The sequence below is a fragment of the Ambystoma mexicanum genome, chromosome 8, assembly GCF_040938575.1.
Source record: "Ambystoma mexicanum isolate Mex_15411 chromosome 8, UKY_AmexF1_1, whole genome shotgun sequence".
In the NCBI taxonomy this organism is placed as follows: Eukaryota; Metazoa; Chordata; class Amphibia; order Caudata; family Ambystomatidae; genus Ambystoma; species Ambystoma mexicanum.
The window spans coordinates 33,216,564-33,235,535 of NC_090929.1; the positions used below are offsets into that span (position 1 = coordinate 33,216,564).

General features: G+C 46.1%; 1 protein-coding gene across 6 annotated transcripts in view; it reads right to left on the minus strand.

The window, feature by feature from the left end:
- SH3GLB2 (SH3 domain containing GRB2 like, endophilin B2) overlaps window positions 1-18,972 on the minus strand; it is a 224,899-nt gene that overhangs the window by 24,979 nt on the left and 180,948 nt on the right. For all 6 annotated transcript variants that reach the window (XM_069609211.1, XM_069609210.1, XM_069609208.1 and 3 more), the window contains 2 exons: window positions 9,615-9,704; window positions 9,173-9,273 (listed from right to left, as the gene is read on the minus strand). In XM_069609211.1, the coding sequence (XP_069465312.1) occupies window positions 9,173-9,273; window positions 9,615-9,704 (191 nt within the window). The remainder of the gene's footprint in view (window positions 1-9,172; window positions 9,274-9,614; window positions 9,705-18,972) is intronic.

The following is an 18,972-nucleotide window of genomic DNA, read 5'->3' on the forward strand; positions in this document are numbered from 1 at the left end:
CAATTGGCTCACCACCGTTGGACAGGCACATGCTGGTGCCCCTCAACCAAGACACAGATGGAGATGGGTATAGAAACATGCCCCTACCCCACATGTGGTGGTGGCGAGAATGACCTGAGCAGGCAGAAAAGGAACTGGTCCGCTCCATACGAGATGGGGAAGGTGACACGACTGGACCAGCACACAGAGACGCAGGCATAGCAACATGCCCGTGCAGCAGGGACATGCCCAGGGAGCGTCATTCACCAGCTCTGTAGCCTTCGGCTTGATATGTAAACATGAGGAGGAGGAATACAGCAATGGGAAGGCACAGCCACTCCTTCGCCTCTGCATAGCACAGTCCCCAGCAGCCCTGTATCGTGGGTTACTGTGGGCACTGTGTGAATATTCACTACTTCAGTACAATGGGCAGTCGCAGGATGCAGACACTCCAGAAGCACATACACCTCAAAACAAACCCAGCATTATCTGCTCATGACATTTCATACAAGAAATTTTGGCTGTGGCGTTACGGTGAAAAACCAGACCATTTGAGCATGTATTTTTTTGAACATATTCGGTCCTTGCACGGGTGCTGTAACAGGGCGCAATGAAACTCGGAGCCCACCAGAGAGCAGAATCCACATTTACTCTCACAACAGCATGGCACCATAGGGTCATCTCCTGCTGCCGGCTGTGCCAATCACCAGGGTGCAGCACGACTGACTTCTAGGGGTGTGCTTCCATACGTAAAGAAGGGACGAAAAACGAATGCAATTTCCAGAGCTCAACATCCTGAAAAGCCAGTGACCTCATGATTCAGACATACATATACTTTCAGGTGTTAAGGTCGCTGGAGCTCAAATCCCGCCCTCTCAGAGCCGAATGACCCCGGGCCTCAGAGTAAAACGGTCTCAACTCCCCTCTCCTCAGAGACCAATACCCTACCCTCACACTTCCCAGAGCCCAACACTCTGCCTTTCTTCAGAGCCCAAAGGCCTCTCTCCCCAGACCCCTATGCGACGGGTCCATACCTAGCCAGCCCTGCCACAGCGGCGGGGTGAGGGAGTTAGGTCGAGACCCAGTCTTCGCCATCCCTATATTTGCTGTATTGCATATGGAAGAAAAACACCTAATGCCTGCTGTACTCCATTTTGGCTAGAATTCCATTTCTCTCATTTCATGACTACCTGTACCAGGAGGTAGGGAGCAGAGGAGGGGGGCAGGGGAGAGACGGGAGCAGAGTAAGGGGAGATGGTGGCAGTGTAGAGGGGCTTGGGCGAGAAAGAAAACAAGGCCATGAAAACCCTGAGTGAGAGGAACTGGATGTTTGGAAAGGCACCAGACTATATTGGAATACAAATCCCAGGAAGTGGTCAGGATAGGTTCCCACCAAGAAGATAGAAAAGACTAAGAATTGTTAGGGTAGCACTCTAGATAGTAGCTGTTACTGAGCTCCAGTTGTCAACCTGGGATGGACAAGTAAGCCTGTGCTAGACGGGAAGCCCACGGGCAACGAGAGGGTTATACAAAATAAAAAAACCTTGAACAATCCTTTGAAGTCTGAATGTTCTTAAGGCCACGTGGGACACCAATGACTCCCTTCTACGAGCCCAAGCCCCCCCTTCAGAACCAAATGGCCTCAGCCCCCTCAGAGCACCATGCCCAGCCTCCACTCAACGCATCATGCCCCCCCACCCTTCCTTAGAACATCATGGCCTGCAATGCTTTGCTCCTCAGAGTCTAAAGGCCTATGGCCCCTCATCCCCTGTGTCCAATGACACCCCATTCCTTAGAAATAATGTGCCTTCCACATGTTCAGTGCCCCCATGCTCTCCACCCTAATCAGAGACTCCCCCACCCCCGACACACACAGGCGGACAAACCCTACTCTATGAATCTGTTTATTTTTTTATTGTAAAATATAGTTTTATATCAAAAAACTTTTTTTTTTTACATCTTCCATAGGTTCCATCCCTTCATGCTTCATTTTACACGTCGCCTGTAAAACGAAGTATTAGTGCAAATTACATCGAAACCAGTGTCAAAGTCAGGATCAAAATCAAACATCAGAGTCAAAACCAAGATCAAAGTAAAAATCAAGATCAAGATCAAAATCAACCAACAAAATCGACCATCGGTTGTCTCTTCAAGTCTCAAGTCTCAGGAAGCTAGCACATTGTCAGATAGTCTATTACAGCACAGGATAATAGACAATTGCGACCAGACAGTAGGTATGACCACCACTCATATTGTTGTTCAGTGGTGCATATTTCTCCATAAATCTGGATCTTTTTATTGTTGCTGGACAGCCTATAACTAGGTGTTTTAGACATTCAACCGTTTGTTCACAGAATCGACAACTGTTGTTAGTGGTGCCACTTGTTTGTCTGCCGAATAGTAGTTCCTTAGTTGGGAGTAGGTTTAGACGTAATCGTAGGAACTGATTACGGTGGTAATTTGATGGGAATTTGATTAGGTATTTCGCAGGTTCATGTAGGGGTCGGGCTTCGCCGATCAAAGGTAGACTAGTTTTGAGGCATGCCCTTTGATCAATGGTTTTGATCCAGTCACTAAGGGCTAGCATTTTCTTTACTTTGCATGGATTCTGTCATGATCTCTGCTTCCAAAAGGTCAGGGTTTTCCCAACTCCCTTGGAAGCAGATCCATAACCCAGGTTCCGAGTGCCAACCAGTCCCAATTGGGACCTTTTGGACCCAGTCCTGGCGCCAGTGGCACCAGGCTCATAAATATGCCCAGTCCCAGCGCTGGAAGCGCCGGGCTCATAATGCTTGGGTGGACTTACCTGCAGCAGACCATGCTGCTTACTTGCCTGCCAGTTGAGCCTCTGATCCTCTTCTGTTTGGAACTACTTTTCCTGTTGGGTGGGGCAGGAGCCACTCCCTAGATTCAGAACACTGGAACTCTTCTGGAAAGCAGGAACTCTTTTCTTACCTAGGCGTGGCTGTGGAAGGAGACACCTAAGCACTACAGGAGGCTATTTAAACCACACCCGATGGATGAATCTTGCTTTGCGTTATTCTGCATCCTCTGCAGCAGAACGCTCATCGTGTCTTCTGCATCTGATCCTGGGCCTAAGGAAAAAGGCTTACCATCCTGAATCCAGTCTTCAGCAACACCTATAAAGACAAGAAAGAACAGGTTAGCATTACGGTCTTCAGTGACAGCTCTTCACTTACCTGGTCCATCGGCTGTCACCAACGCCTCGCGCTGCATTCCGGCATCTGAAAGACAAAGGCTTACCTACTCTTCGCACGCTCCGGAGGCCTTCGGCGCTGCATCCCGCATCTGAAAGACAAAACAAGGTGCGTTTAAAGACATTGGGGAACTTTGATACTCACGTGCCATTACTCCTTTCCACATCTAACTCAGTGGGTATTCCGGCACCCTGCAGCCGCTCCGAACTTGTACCTGCAAAATAAAAAGACAGAGCGCATCGTGAAGCAGGCAACAAGCGCTTACTTACGTGCTTCCAGGCGCTTCTATTCATCACACGGGCTCCATCTTCAACTCACTTCAGCCCGTCATCCGCCATCGCCGGAACCCTGCAAAACAAGAAACATCATTACTAAAGACTTTAAAGACATTAGAATTACTCGAAACTTACCGTTCGTGCAGTAAACGACGGACAGCAGTCCTCTGAAGTCAAGAGGCCTGCTCCCCTTATCCAGTGAAGAAACTGGTTACAGCACCCTGCCCCGAGGCAGATGGAGAGCACGGCGTTCACTTACCTAAGGTGAGAGCGTTAACCTTTGGGGATCTACAGGAGAAGAGAAAGGGAAGAAGAGAGAGACATTCAATAACCCAGTTCCTTAATCCCATATTTTCTATCTGCACACATCCTACCCTTCAAGTCAGACATACAGTGCACAGAGGTCCAGCCCAAAGAGCCAGCCGTGTGTTACACATCACCTTTGCAGATACGGTATACGCCCAGTCAAGACCGGCGCCTCTACGGGAATCAGGTGAGCGTTACAGATTCTCCATCAGCATTTGTATGCTGCTTCCAGTGTCAATCAAAAGATCGGTCAATTTGTCAGACCATGACTTCGGCAAACAAGTGTTTGTTGCACCCTCTAATATTTTGTATGCTTTCGGTGTATTGTCCATCAATATTTTTCTCAGTAGCGAGACCGATTTCCAAATCACATGAGAGTAAAGTGATCGGAGCCCCAGTTCATATCTAATGGATTTTATGGCGGCACAATTGGGTAACCCAAGGACCTTTTGCCAGAATAGGCCTTCTAAGACGGGCCAGAGGTGATAGCTGATGTTGAAGCCTGCCTCGCTTCCAAATGTTACAACAGCGACTACTTTTTGGCGATAAAACATTATTACCGGACGTAACAAGAACTTTCCCTAGTCTGCATGCAGTTTTGTACCTTGTAGTTGCAGACTGTTGATTTTGGAGGTCAAATTCGTAACCCATCGATGCTCTCTAATGGAGTTATTAAAATACACCCCCCAAGTAGCAGATATTGTTGACCCGTTCCAGGCTCTCGGCTGAAGCATACCATTTAAACGACTTCCATTTCTTTCCCGATTTGAAGCCAAAGTTCAGGATTTTAGATTTTGCGACATTGGTCTTCAAGTCATTTTGAACCAGATACAGTTCTAAACTTGAAAGCAGTAGTTGGAGGCCAACTTGGGTGCAATCAATCAACACCAAGTCGTGTGCATAGGTGACCCAACTGAGATGGTGGCTGTTGATCTTTGGAGGGAAACAATGGCAGTCCATTAAGGCAGCTGGTAGATCTGATATATATAGTTTGAAGATTGCTGCAGCCAACGGGCAGCCTTGCTTAACCCCTCTTTCTGTGGGGGGATCTTGTTGGTCAGTTCGCCTTGGGCGTTAATTTTCCCTCGAATAGATGTATTCGTGTGAAGAAGCATTATAGCCTGTAGTAGGTCGGGTGGACATTTCCAGAGATTAAGTTTGTTCCACAACAATTATCTATTTAGGCTGTTAAACGCTTGTTGTAGATCGACAAACGTGAGAAACAATGATTTGTGGTCACGTAGGGTTTCAAGTTTTAGGACTGAGAAAAGTGATAGATTTAGTTCAACTCCGACTCCTTTAGTGAAACCAGTTTGTCATGTATCGACAATGTTGTTGTCCAAAGCCCACTTGGATAGTCCCTTTTCCAAGAAAGATGCAAATAATTTTCCAACTACATCTAAGAGGGCAACCGGCTGGTAGTTATTGGGATTCGAGCGATCACCTTTTTTAAAGATAGGTACAACTACTGCTGATTGCCAAGAAGTTGTAAGCGTTCTAGTTGATAAGATTTGGCCGAACAAAACATGGATAAAACTGGACCATTCAATGATGTTTTTCTTTAGCACTAGATTTGTTATCCCGCCTGGGCCTGCTGCACCAGAGTTTCTCAGCTTTGAGATCGCAGTTCGAATGTCATCTATCGAGGGTGGTGGATCCCAAGTCACTGCATCATCCATGATAAATGTAGTGGTGGTATTTGAAGTATTGCTGACTACTTTGGAGAAGTGATCTATCCATACATTGGCTGCAACCTCGATGCTTAAATGAAATTGTTGGGATAAGGAGCCAGTGTTAATTATCGCCCAGGTTTCATGTCTTTTATTGGCACAAATCAGCAGGGGCATCATCTCTGCACGCTCTTGTTCACGAAGGAACTTAAAGGATTTCATCCAGTTCCGATATTGCTGTTGACGTTTCTTTTCAGAGAAACATAATCATTGATGTTATTGGTCTTAATTTGTTTGATGTCAAAACGCAGTTGTCTCTTGGCGTTTGCGATTATTTTGCTGTATTGATGAATAGGCTTTTCATAGTTTACTCGGAAGCCACTTGATATTGTTTGAAAGTCTAACAGCAAAGCTTCATATTCCACAGTGACTGAATCATTTTGGTTTGCAAGTTGAAAAGCCTTTGTTAAACATCTGATGTTATTGTTCGTCATTCGTAAGCGATTTGGACCTTGATTTATTTCTAGATCCCCAACATGGAGGTAGGGGTCTTTGTTAGCAGGCTCCGTCCAAGTAGATATAATCGCACCGTGGTCACTTTTGCCTAGGTTCTTAGTGTAGAAGCATTTGATCTTGTAGGTAAAGTTGTTAGATACCCAGATGTAATCAAGGGTTTTCTTAAAACCCATTGGCGCCCATGTGTGTTTTGCCGGGATATCGCCTATGGTCTGTCCATTGAGCATGGTGACATTTTGGGCGTTCATTTTGTTAAGCCACAGTTTCCCTCTGTTAGAGTTTGGGGTTGTACGCATATCACTGGGTGATCCATGGGCATCTACCCAGACGGAATTAAAGTCACCACATATCATGATGTAGATTTCCTGGAATTTGGCTGTGTGGTCATCAATTATTTGTGTGACTGAGTCGATGAAATGGGTCGAGACAATCATTGCTGGGTTCCAGTCCACATTTATTATCAAGAAATGGACACGTGATCAATTTTTTTCCGTCATCGATTTTATCACTGTGGCCTGGATGAAAGTACTGGGCTCAATGGAGTCGATTACTGACCAGTCATCCTTATTTTGAATTAGTGTTAGGAGGCCAAAGAAATGGACGGCCAGATGTGTTCTTTTTTGCTTTATTTAGTAGAATGGTGAAACCGTCACCTACTAGAGTACGTTGGAGCCACGTTTCTTGAAGGCAGATTATTGAAAAGTTCTCTTTCCTTAATTCACATTCATTAAATAGGTGAGAGAAGCCCTGTGTGTTCCGAGAGATCAAGGAGTGATCCTCCAATTGGGTTCCATGGCTACATAGCTAACCATGGTTTAGGCTTCCAAATCTCGCACTGTCGAATCCATTTGTTGAATTGGTTGAATGATTTTTGATGTTATGCCTCAAGGATGGCTTGTCATTCCTTTCAGAAAGCTGCTGATGTCTTTGCTCATTTCTTGTTAAATTTGACAAATGGAATGGAGAATGGTCATGAGGCATATTGTCTCTTGAAGAGTTTTGTTTACAATAGCTGCTAATTTCATATACGAACAGGAGGATTTCAGCTCTAGCTTCTAAGAGTGTTTTTTTTATCAGTTTTGAGTGGATGTGTAGAATTACCTTGTCGGCACGCGTTTCTGAGACGTACTCAACAATATCAATGTCCTCTGATCTTATGGTCCTGAGAGATGGAACACAATACAGGAGCTTCAAGATATTACGTCGATTCAGATTGTCTTCCTCTTTATCGCGCATGATATTTTCTAATAAGATCTTTATTGATTGGGATTGGTTTGTGCTGTGCTCAGATTGCGATCTCTGTTTTTCTTTTTCCTTCTTTTTTCATTTGAGCTTGGCTAAATTTTGGATTCAGGTGTGAAATTTGAATGTGTGTTCTCCCTCTTGACGGTCTATTGGAACAAGCAGAGTCCATTTTTGGAGAAAAGGATTTACTTAATGTATTTTGTTGTTTAGGTGCAGAAGTGGGTCGCTCCACTTGATTGTCATCTGCATCTTTGACAATGTAAATAGAGCCACTTGAAGAATCGCCATTTTGGACAGAATGGGAGGAGGAATCTGAGGTATCTCGCGATTGCGCCTCCTCATCGATGGAATATGTCGTTAGGTTGGCAAGGTCTGCCGAGTTAAAGGTTGTGTCGTGATCTTGTTCATTCTTTCGTGATTTTATTTTTGGGTTTGCGGTCATCTCAGACCGTTTAAAAAGATTAGGTGCTTCAATGTTTGAGATTGTAGTCCTGCCAACGAGCTTTCGCATTGAGATGTTTTTGGGGACTTCAACAGGCAGAGGTGTAGTAAGATTACTTATACATTTCTTTGAGTTGTTCGATTTTCATTTCTTTCTCAAGGGCGCTGTATCAGCAGCTTTAGATGCCAACAATTTATCTTTGGCAGGGTCATTTAAGTGACTTAGGGGAGCTTTACCAGGTTGAGCTTGTGATGGGGGAAGAGGCACTGTCTTCATTGTGGTTGCTTGTGAACTAATCTTGGGATTGCTTTCAACCAAGACTGCAGTGTTGGTCCCAGAATTTGTCATCTGTGGAAATTTGATTGGATGGTTGGTCCCAAGATCAGTGTTTTTAGTTCCAAAGGCAAATCAAATGTCTTGTGTCGATGTCGGGTTTGGCATAGGTTTTTGAACTTTCCTGCGTTTATCTACAGTGTCGAATAAAAGAGGGGCAGACGCACTTGATAGATTTATTGGAGGGGCGATAGGGTCAACCAGTTTTTCTATCAACGGACAGCCGATATTGGAACGATCATCTTTCTGGTTGGATTTTGTCTCAGAATTGAAGATGTAAGTCTGGGCTATTGTTGTATCCTTTCCGAATTTTGTTTGGATGCAACTGCAGTTTAGAGGCAAGTTCGAAGGTCCACAGTTTTTCCGCATCCATTTTGCGCATTCCATAACTCCTTCCATTAAATCAGCTTTGTGAACAAATTTATTTCTTGCAACATCGCTAAGACGTTGCTGCCATCGAGTTGACGACTCGGCCTCGGTATCCATCTCCGATACACACAGGCGAACAAACCCCACTCTATGAACCTATGTTGCACAAGGAGTCTTTATAGGGTCATTTCATGAAGTAACAGGAGATGGAGCAATACTTGACCAGAATAGAACACTCACTGATGCATAGAAAGGCAAATAGTGGAAAGGCACTGCATGAAAAAACTGCTCGAGGAAATAAAACATGAGGCAGAAACCCCTCAATCCCCCACCCACGCATGAACGTCCTCATCGCCTGCGCCCAATGGCGCCTGCGCCCAATGGCGTCCACACCCTGGATTTCCATGTCTTCAAAGCACAATATGTTACACACCCTCCGAACCACAATTGCTCTACAATCCGAAAGCACACCATTCTCCACCTCACAAGAATTCTTCATGCTGCCAGAAGAGAATAACTACACACATCCCGAGCCTGATGGTCTCACCATCCCAAGCCAGTGTTCCTCTGGAGTGTCAGCTCAGCCACGCCCTCAATTCCACATGCCCAGCGTGCAGAATCCTCAACATCCCTCGTTTCCCAGTATCATCAAAACATTCTTAAGAACACGTTCTGCCACATTGACAGAAGAGAACGGGCAATTCATCATGACCAGCTCCTTGTTGCGGCATACCTTGGTAGAGAAAGCTTTAAATAGAGGTCCCATCTCACAGTTCCACTAGAAGAGAGTATCAGAGAGTATGCCATGGGCATGGGTACCTGCCAAGCTGTTTCTGCAGATCCACCATATACTGGTAGCACTGGGCGTAGTAGGTAGCTTGAGCTTCCACAAACTCATGGAGGCAGCGCAGGTGGTTCACCTGCGGGAGGAACACAAGCCTGGTCAGTTTCCGTCAGATATCAGGGATCAGCGACTGTGCTGTGGGGGTGCTAAATAAGAAAGGGAAAGGGAATGTGCAACATTCAAAGGGTTTTACTCAAGAGCACGGGCATCTAATCCCAGGTTCTTGACAAACTGAATACGTACATACCACAATCCCTCACAAAACACTGGCATGCATGCCAACTGGTTAATGTTGCCATAAGGCCCCTTCATCCAGCCCAGTGGCAGGCTCCAGTGTTGAGGGAAGAAGCCACAGTGGTGTTCTACACGCAGCTGGGCACCACTGAGCCAGCCATGGCAGTCTACTTGAATACTCACATGTGTACTGCTGATCCCCTCCAGCAGGAGACGCGTCACTTCCCCCTGCCGGTCAAACTCAGTCTGGGCAACACGAAGCTCGTGCTCTGCCTGCAAGACAAAAGTGCACAATGTATTAAGACACACACTAGTGTCCCTGAAACTACACCTGGCCTCCCCTCGCCCCTCCCTCCCCCACAGGAGTCACATTCACCATTTTACTCTTCAGACTGTCCGAATGGCATCGTTCCTCTGGACGGACTCTGGCCAGAAATACAATACTTTCCGTTATGTGTAGTGTTTGAATTTGAATACATGGAAGCACAGAAAGGTACTAGATCTTCTAGGAAGGCAATGTGCAGCAGTGGAATGCACAGGGGAATGTGCTACTACCCCAAACGTCAACCTGCAATACAGAGGAGCCTGTGAAAGGGGAAACATCTGCGCAGCAGTGTCAGTGCTCTGGTCAGATAGCAATCTGGCTGCATGCTCTACTGTCCCAGGCTTAGGACCGCAATGGACTCCTGGAAGAGGAGGAATCGGACACTGATCTCCCAGAGCAGAGAGTGCTCAGAAGGGATAGAGCATGCAACATATGATGCCTGGGTCTGTAACAAGCCAAGGAGCGGTCAGGAGTTGAGCCAATTTCATCAATTTACCACCGGTTTTGTGAGGATATGACCCTCCACTCCCATAAAGATAAGTTAGACAACGTGCTTGTCTTGGATCGGTGAACAGAATCTACTGTGGGTTCTTTCTGCTGGGCAGTAGGTGGGAAGGATTTACTCAATGTCACCAAGTGACTAAAAACACTGTACATTGCTCTAACACTTACCAGTCCAATCCCCTTATGAGGTTCTAGGAGGGTTGAGATAAATTAAATGTATCTGAAAATGCTAGGCACCAAAAGGCTAATTGAGTAGGTCGCTGATAAATGTCAGTCCAAGGCTAGAGCATGATGGTCCGTGCAGGTTGGTGAGAACCTGGATAAGAAGGGCACGTAGGATTATCTTCCTGTTCAAACTCTGGGAAGTGCACTTGCTGTGACTGCAACCTGTATATATATTGCTAATGACCATGTAACTAAGTAACTAAGCTTTGCACTGTAACAAGTGCCACGATGTCCTCGGGCTGTTGTGCGCTATATAAATTAGAATAAAACAAAACAAACAAACAAACAAACTGCCATCTTGAGGTCCGCTCTCCTTTGCCTCCCTAGCCATACTCTATGCCGTGTGCACTGCCCAAGGCCTTCCAATCCCGACTCTGCAGCATGCTACACTCACAGTCATCGCAAGGTTTTTGGCGACTACAGATTTGTTGAATTGCACTAGATTATTCAATTAAACAGGTTGACAGGTTTCTTTTTGCACCGTTTTTTTACCAGGACTAATAACCATGTCAAGATGCAGTTTGTTCTGGTGTTTATTTAGCATATTTACTCCACACCCCACCGCCCACTTCAGAGCACCAAGATATTTTCCAATGGGTCCTACTTCTGGTCAACAGTGCTCCAACGCACTCTAGAGCTCATCTCTTTAGAAAAGTGTGAAAATAATGAGTGAATCTAAAAGGTGTGTTGTATCCTGCAAGCGTACTGTAGGCATATGACTGGTTCATGAGAGCGCAGAATGGTATCTGCTTGCGGGGGTTGGTGATAAGGGCGGCCAGGGATGTATTGAGGTGGAGAAAGCGTGAGCTCTGCAAAAGAGTCGACAGCTGGTAAAGGAATAGATGCAGACGAGCACTGATGGGTAAGGTTACATGTGAAGGACACTGGAAATATCAAAATAAGTTTATTCAAAAAGGGATTTCCACAAAACATCCAGTAAAATATACAATCAACATTTCATGGACCATTTCAACCATTCATAGGGGTTCAAAATATAAAATGGGGCTTTTAAAGATGAAATGACAGTGGCTTCTATCGAACATTAGATTTCAGATTTTAATTAAGCACATTTACAATGAAAGATCCCCCAGTGTTAAAATGCACATAAGATATTCATTACCCTCTTCCATATAGGTTTCTAACAATTCCATTCTGATACGGACTATAGGCCAACATAGAAAACAAACTCAATTGTAATGAAAAGGGAAATGGATTGAAAGTCATACTAGACACATGCTGAAATCTAGGCGACCGTCTGAGCTTTCCTGCAATGTCACTCAGCGGGTAGATGATGAAATAATGTGATGTCCGACAGTAACGGGGTGCAGACAGCCCCACATGGATTATGGACTACTGCTGGGTCACGTGTCTGCGGTACGTGGACTGCCTTCTTCTCTGGGATATCAGGATGAGCAGAAGGGGGGAAAGTGGGCCAGTGTCTGCCAAAAATATTTGGGAAAGCTGTATGCTACTCTACAAGATTTTCAAAGGTGGTCCATACATTGGTTTGTCCATCACATCAGTCTGCTGCGCAGCACCGAGTGCGTGAAATGTGCAGCAAGGTTGCATGCCACAAAAGCGGACCATGAAGCAATCCCACAGGCTGCATGTTGTACAATTCAAAATGATCATCCTCTGTCAAAGAAGAAATGGGGGGGGGCATAAGACAATGTATCCACCACCTTCTAACCTACAACAGTGGACCCCAGACAAATCGAGGAAGGGGAAAAGCTAAGACGCATGTAACTCCTATGGACGGAAGGCCTGGAAACTCATCAGTATACAGATCTAAGGAGGGATCCAGATTAAAACGTTGTGAAGAGCGTTCTACGCATCACGTCCCCTGCCTAAACACAGGCTAGCACGGTTAAGGCTACATCCAAAAAAGGAAGTGGCATGACAGGATGACTCACGAAGGATTAAGCCATTGCAACCCCAAATCTTGTAAGGAAGGGGAGATCCGTTTCCAGACCTTTCCATCTGCTACAGGTGCAACAGTGACAAGGCCTGCGGTTAAAGCAACATGTAGGTTGCACCTATGTGCATGCAGGTTCTTCGATAGCACTTCAAGCCGTCATTCTGACCATTTCAAGTCTTTGCTGAAGTGAATGAGGGCTATGGAAAATGGTCATGGAGCCAATGAGGCCGGCGGGGGGGTTTTGGAATGGACATGAAAGCGTGCAGTGTAAAAGGCATCATGAAGAAGGACACAGCCAACAGATTCCAAATTCAAACAATCAGTTTTCATTAACTTGCATATCAGGATGGAAAAAGGCCTAAATTGCCCTATGCTAAGGTGGGATTTCCCTACCCAAATAAAACTAAGGAGAGTCTGAGTCAAAGAGGTCAACTTAGGAATCTGTCTGTGACCAGAACCTATGCTTGCCAACACAAATATAAGTATACAATGTGTATGGGTGTCAGCAATCAACAGAAAACAGTGTTCAACACACAGTCCTGAGCTTCTTCCAGCTCGCAGCTTTCTTTCAGCTCCCTTCCTCTAGTATAAAACAACTCAACAAAGTAAAGTCTCAAAATCCCCTTATTTAGAATTGGAATGCAAAGAAGTCTCTTCAGGTCTCAGGGGTTCCTTCCCCAAGTTACAACTCAGAATTCCCCTCTCCCAGTTCCAAATCACACAATGAAGGGCTTCTAATCAGGACTCCGGGTTCCCTTCCCCAAGTGCCAAAACACAATTCCAAAAGAAACGCAAAATGTATTTTCTTCCACCGTTTGGTTAATGTTGTTTTCAAATGCACAGTTCAAATACTTTTGTAGTTTCCCCACAGGTTGAAATTGTCAAAATGATTTTTGTAGTTTTCCCACAGGTTAAAATTGTCTCTGTCTGTCGGTGTCCTTCGATTGCCTGTTCTTGTCCCCATTTGGTTTCAAACTTTAGGTTCTGTTTAGCAACAAAGTCTTAGTTCAGTTTGGTGTTCAATAATTAAACCCCTGGCTTCAGGTTTGTTTTTGCTTCATATAGAGTTCAATAAATATAAATTTCACTTTAATTGTATAATTCTATGTGCAGAGACCTTTTAACACGCGTTTCTCATCACACACGCTCACTCCAATGGAAGGTATTCCCTTTTGTTTAATGGTAGACAAATAGAACTGCTCGCTTTGCTTCAATTGTATAGTTCGCCGTTCAGAGACTTTCGGGACATGTTCCGTGCCACATGCATCCCATCCGATACAAAGTATTCCCCATTTTTGTATACTTTTTTTAAAAAACAATTTTTATTGATTTTATTCAAAACACAAAAACAACAACTCAAACCAAACGTACAGTGGATGCATAATGTCAATCACAAATAAGCTTACATTGCTAAGATCCAGCTCACTGTATCTCCTCTTCCCTCCCCCCTCCCCAGCCTACTCCCCCTTGTTTCGTCTCTCCCTCTTGCGGTAGGGATTCCTCTTCGACAGAACTCGGTGAGTCTCTATCACTTGTTTCCACATACGAAGGCCCGAATAATCCAGCAATCAATTGCCTCCAGCCCGTTAGGGTTCCGGCTTCTTCTTCTACCCCCCCTGTACACGCTTCCTGCCATACCACAGTTTCTGCATCCGCCCACTTTTGCAGATCTTTCCACCATGTCTCCATTTTCAGTCTATGGCATGCCTTCCAGCCCATCGCAATCCTTCTCTTTGCTAGGACATACGCTAGGTCTTTAAGTTTGCTTACATGTTTAAGCTTGCGTGGTCTGGGGAAACCTCCTATCAAACAGGCCCACGCCATATCCACCTTCATATGGATCCCCTTGTCTTCCAATTTTTGCGCTATTTCTCCCCAATATCTCTCTATCAGTGGGCACGCCCAAAACATATGCACCATTCCCGCATTTTCTTCATTACATTTAGGGCACACCTGACGTCCAGCATTTTTAAATTTGGCCATCTTCTGAGGGGTCAGGTATGCCCTGTGAGTTATATACAATTGTATCTGCTGTAGCCTAGCATTTCTTGATACTTTTTTATGGTATCCTTGTGCTCTTTCCCACATCCCATCGCTCATCGGGGCCCCTATTTCTTCTTCCCAGTCCAGTCTGAGTTGCACCACCTCTTTGCCCACTTGGGACATTATCATCACATACAGTCTAGACGTTTCATGTCCCCCTTCTGCTATGTCATATATCGTGTCTATAGCGGCATCCGTATCCTCCCCCAGCACCACTTCAGACCAAGTATCTTTAATTTGTTGCACCACCCCATGATACGTAATATATTGTCCCACCTGCAGCCCCATTTGTTCCACCAGCTCCCCAAAATCTAGTATCCTCCCCTCCTGCCACACATCCCCCATCGTTGCTATTGTCATGATGCCTACCCCCGGGCTTCAGGACCAAGCCCATCAGCTCTGGAAGCAGGCATCCAGATACTTATTAAAACCCCAACAGCCCCGGCTGGGGGCTGTTTGGGTTCAAGTCCTGGCGCCTTAGGCGCCAGGCTCATAGACTTTACTTACCTGATGCAGACCATGCTGCAAGTGAGTCCAAGCCAACGTGAGGCCTGGATGGGACTATTTTATTACAGGGACTATTTTTTACTCAGGCGTGGTTCTGGAGAACTTCTTACCTGGAACTACTTTGGAGGCTATTTAAACCACGCTTCGCGTTATTCTCCATCCAGCAGCGTAACGCTCACCGTGCCTGCAGTCAGCATCCAGTCTTCTGCCACGCCCGCCTCGAATCTGGAGCTCCTGAAACAAAGAGGAAAGAAAATGACAAGGTTAGAAAACAAACTATTTTCAAAATCCTCACCTGATTCCGGATCCATCTTTCCATCTGGAAAGAACATCATTTCAGTACGCGTCGCATCTCCAGCTGCAGCGCCGCGCCATACTCACCAGTCCTCGCAGCATCTTTCGATTCGGCACTGCCTCCATCATTTCTTCGCCGAACTCCGGCACCTGGGGGACAAAAGAAAACAACAAGGTGAGCCGAGAAAACCAACAAATATAACTCTTATCACCATAGACTTACCTGATTTACCACCGGAGGCATTATTCTATAACTCTCCACATCTTCATGCGCCGCACCTGCAAAGAGGGAGAAAAACAACACGTTAAACACGTGCAACATTTACCGGACAGCGTCAGGTAATACAGGCTCTTACCTGAGTGCCACCAGCTACCACAAGAGCATCTTCTCACAAACTCAGCTGCAAGACAAGGAAGGAAGGGGGGAACAAGAGTGAACATCGGACATATGAACTTGATACTTACTGTCCTCGCCAGGAACCTCAGAGTCAATACTCTCCAGAACTCTCCCACGCCTTCAAACCAGTGAAGTAACTGGCATCAATGCGCCCCTGCAATCCATGCACGATGGAGAGCTCATCTTTCAAGAGTATAAGGTGAGATTGCTGAGAGGGCACTTCGGAGGTGATTAGTGGGAGGACTGTGGGGGGTGCCATCACATGAATCCACGGGTGGCTAAATCCATCTCTCCACTTGCAGGAGAATACTTCTACGGGTCAAGCAGACAAGATTAGGAGGGCCAGTCCAGTCAGTCATCTCTGCATTACGCATCACGTTGGTGGAGACCGCAGCCATCTGGGTCTGACCGACGCCCCTGTGGGAGCCAGGTGAGCGTAACAGCTATCCCCACCGGTTCCCAGTGCTTCCTAATCATTAACCTTAGCTGCTTTTAGCTTCCCACCACTGTGACCAATGGGATCTGTGGGGAGCACGGGGACGGCTTATCTATTAACCGGCACGATCTTCGCCACATCCTCCATCCAAGGCTCATCATCCTCGGGCGGCCTTCCAACTCCGATTTAGGTAACCATATCATCTCTTGTAGAAAGTATGGGGCGCAGTCCCTCTGGAACAGCCTGTGTTCCAGGGTAGACTCATCTGAGAGCCATTTAGCTACGTATTGTAGTTGGCTTGCTACGTAGTAAACTTCCCAGTTTGGTAATTTAATGCCTCCTTTCTCATATGGATTTTCTGATTTCCACAGGGCTACCCTGTTCCTCATCCCGTACCATAAGAATTCCCTGCATATGCTACTCAGCCTAACAAAAAATTTCCTGGGTATTGAGTATGGGATGTTCGCGAAGCAGTGCAACAATCTGGGCAGCGCCACCATCTTGAGCATCGCCCCTCGTCCCATCATTGCCAGGGGGAGCTTCGCCCAAAACTTCATGCTAGTTTCCAATTTCTTAACTGCTCTCTACGTGTTATGTTTATGTTCGGCTTCTACCATGTGATATATATCTACTCCCAGATATCGGAATGTGTTAACCTTCCACGGTATCTGTAGAACCGGCAAATGCTCTAACGGGAGCCCTCTGTACCTGCCCAACGGGAACATGCAGGACTTACTTGGGTTCACCGCTATGCCTGATAATTGTGCGAACCTCTCCATCACTTCTAATATATATTGGAGGTTCTCTTCTGGGTAGCGCAAATATAGGAACATATCATCTGCATACCAGATTAGATGTGGTGTCTCCCCAACGACAATTCCTATCACATCATATTGCTGGCTTAAATAAATCGCCAGGGGTTCTAAGGCCAGGGCTGGGGACCATGGGCAGCCCTGTCTGGTGCCTCTACTGAGTTGCCATCTTTCAGAAACCACAGCCCCTGTCTTCACTCTTGCAAGTGGTGCACTATATAGCAGTTTGACCCATTGGAGATATCCTGGTCCCATACCATAATTGGTTAGGTCCAGAGTTAACCAGGGCCATTTGACCAAGTCAAATGCCTTGATCGCATCTAGTGATATTATCACCATCTCGCCTGTATCTCCGTTGGCATGTTCAATAACCTGGTGGAGTCGCCTCAGGTTATTTGAGATGTTTATATTCGGGACATATCCCGTTTGGTCGGGGTGTATTAGTTTATTAATGACCTTCTTCAGTCTATTCGCCAGAACCGCTGTCAGAATTTTACCGTCTTGATTTAACATCGACAAGGGCCTATAGGAGCCACAGTCGCTACCCGGCTTATTAGGTTTAGGAAGTGGTATAATGACCGCTTCCCGTAGGGATTCCGGTAATTGCCCAGCTTCATAAGCATCTCCAGTAGCGGGGGGAGTACCTTTGTTTTATATGCTTTATAAAATTTGCTTGGGAGGCCATCAGTTCCCGGGGCTTTGCACGTGGGCAGTTGCCTCACTACCTCTTCCAATTCCTCCAGGGTAATCGGGGCATCTAGTTCCTCCCTCTCCTCTGCACTTATCTGGGGTAGCCCGATATCTTCCAATGTGTCTCTTATCTCTTCACTGCTGCTCCCTGTCTCGTCCCCATACAGGCACTTATAACACTCTGCGAATTCCTGATTGACCCCTTCTTGCGTGTCAGTTATGCTCCTGTCTTCTCTCAGTATCGTTCTAATTGGGGGCCTAGGGGTTTCATTTATATATAGCCATGCTAGGGCTCTCCCCGGTTTGTCCCCTCCTGCGTGCTGTCTCTCTATATACTTTTTATAGTTGAGGTTGCACAATCGTTCCCAGTATACAGCACATTTCTGTTGCAGGCCTAGGACCCTCTCTGTGTCTTCCTTGGTAGTACTACCCCTTTCCGGCACCCTTTCTAGTTCCTTTTCAGCCTGCTGCAATTCGGTCAGGATCCCATTCTGCAGTCCCCTAGCCTTGGCTATGGCAATCCCTCTCACCACCACCTTGAAAGCTTCCAAGAGTGTGCACGCTGTCTTAACACTGCCAGTGTTTATCTCAAAGTAACTAATTATTTCTTCTCACATATCTTCCCTAAATACATGGTCTTTCAGTGCCTCAGCTCGCAAGCACCATGTGGGTATCCTTCCCCTCGGGGGTCGTTATTGCCATACTAACATCAGCGGCGAGTGGTCAGAGAGGATCCTCGCTTTATATTCCGCGTTCGTTATTTCAATCATTAGTTCATGTGAGACAAACACGTAGTCTAGCCTAGTATGTAGGCCTTGAGGGGCCGCATAGTGTGAATATTGTCTATCCTGTGGATGGCGTGCCCTCCACGCATCGTCTAGCCAGAAGTCTGCCAATAATGACTGCAATGTCTTCGCAGCCGGAGTGGGTCTGTCTACCTTAGTGTCCGATCTGTCTATTTCGGGGTTTAACACACAAGTGAAATCACCCCCCCATAGTAGCGCCTCCCCACACTACCACTGAGTTTACCATACAGGGTCCTAAAGTACGCTGCTGTGTCCTGGTTCTGGGCATAAGTATTTACAATACATATCTCTCTATTTTCCACCAGCCATTTCATGACCACCATCCTGCCGTCTGAATCCGCTGCCGAATGCAACAGCTGGAACGGGACATGCAGGGCCACCCATGTAATTACCCCTCTAGCATAGGCCGAGTATGCTGCCCCTACTACCTTCCCTTTCCACTTCTTCTGTAGCACTTCCAGTTCGTCCTGCGTTAGGGGAGTTTCTTGTAACAAGGCTATGTCTACTTTCTGTCTGTACAGGTAAAGCATAACCTGGTTTCTTTTCAGATAGATGTTGAGCCCCCTAACATTCCAAGTAACTAT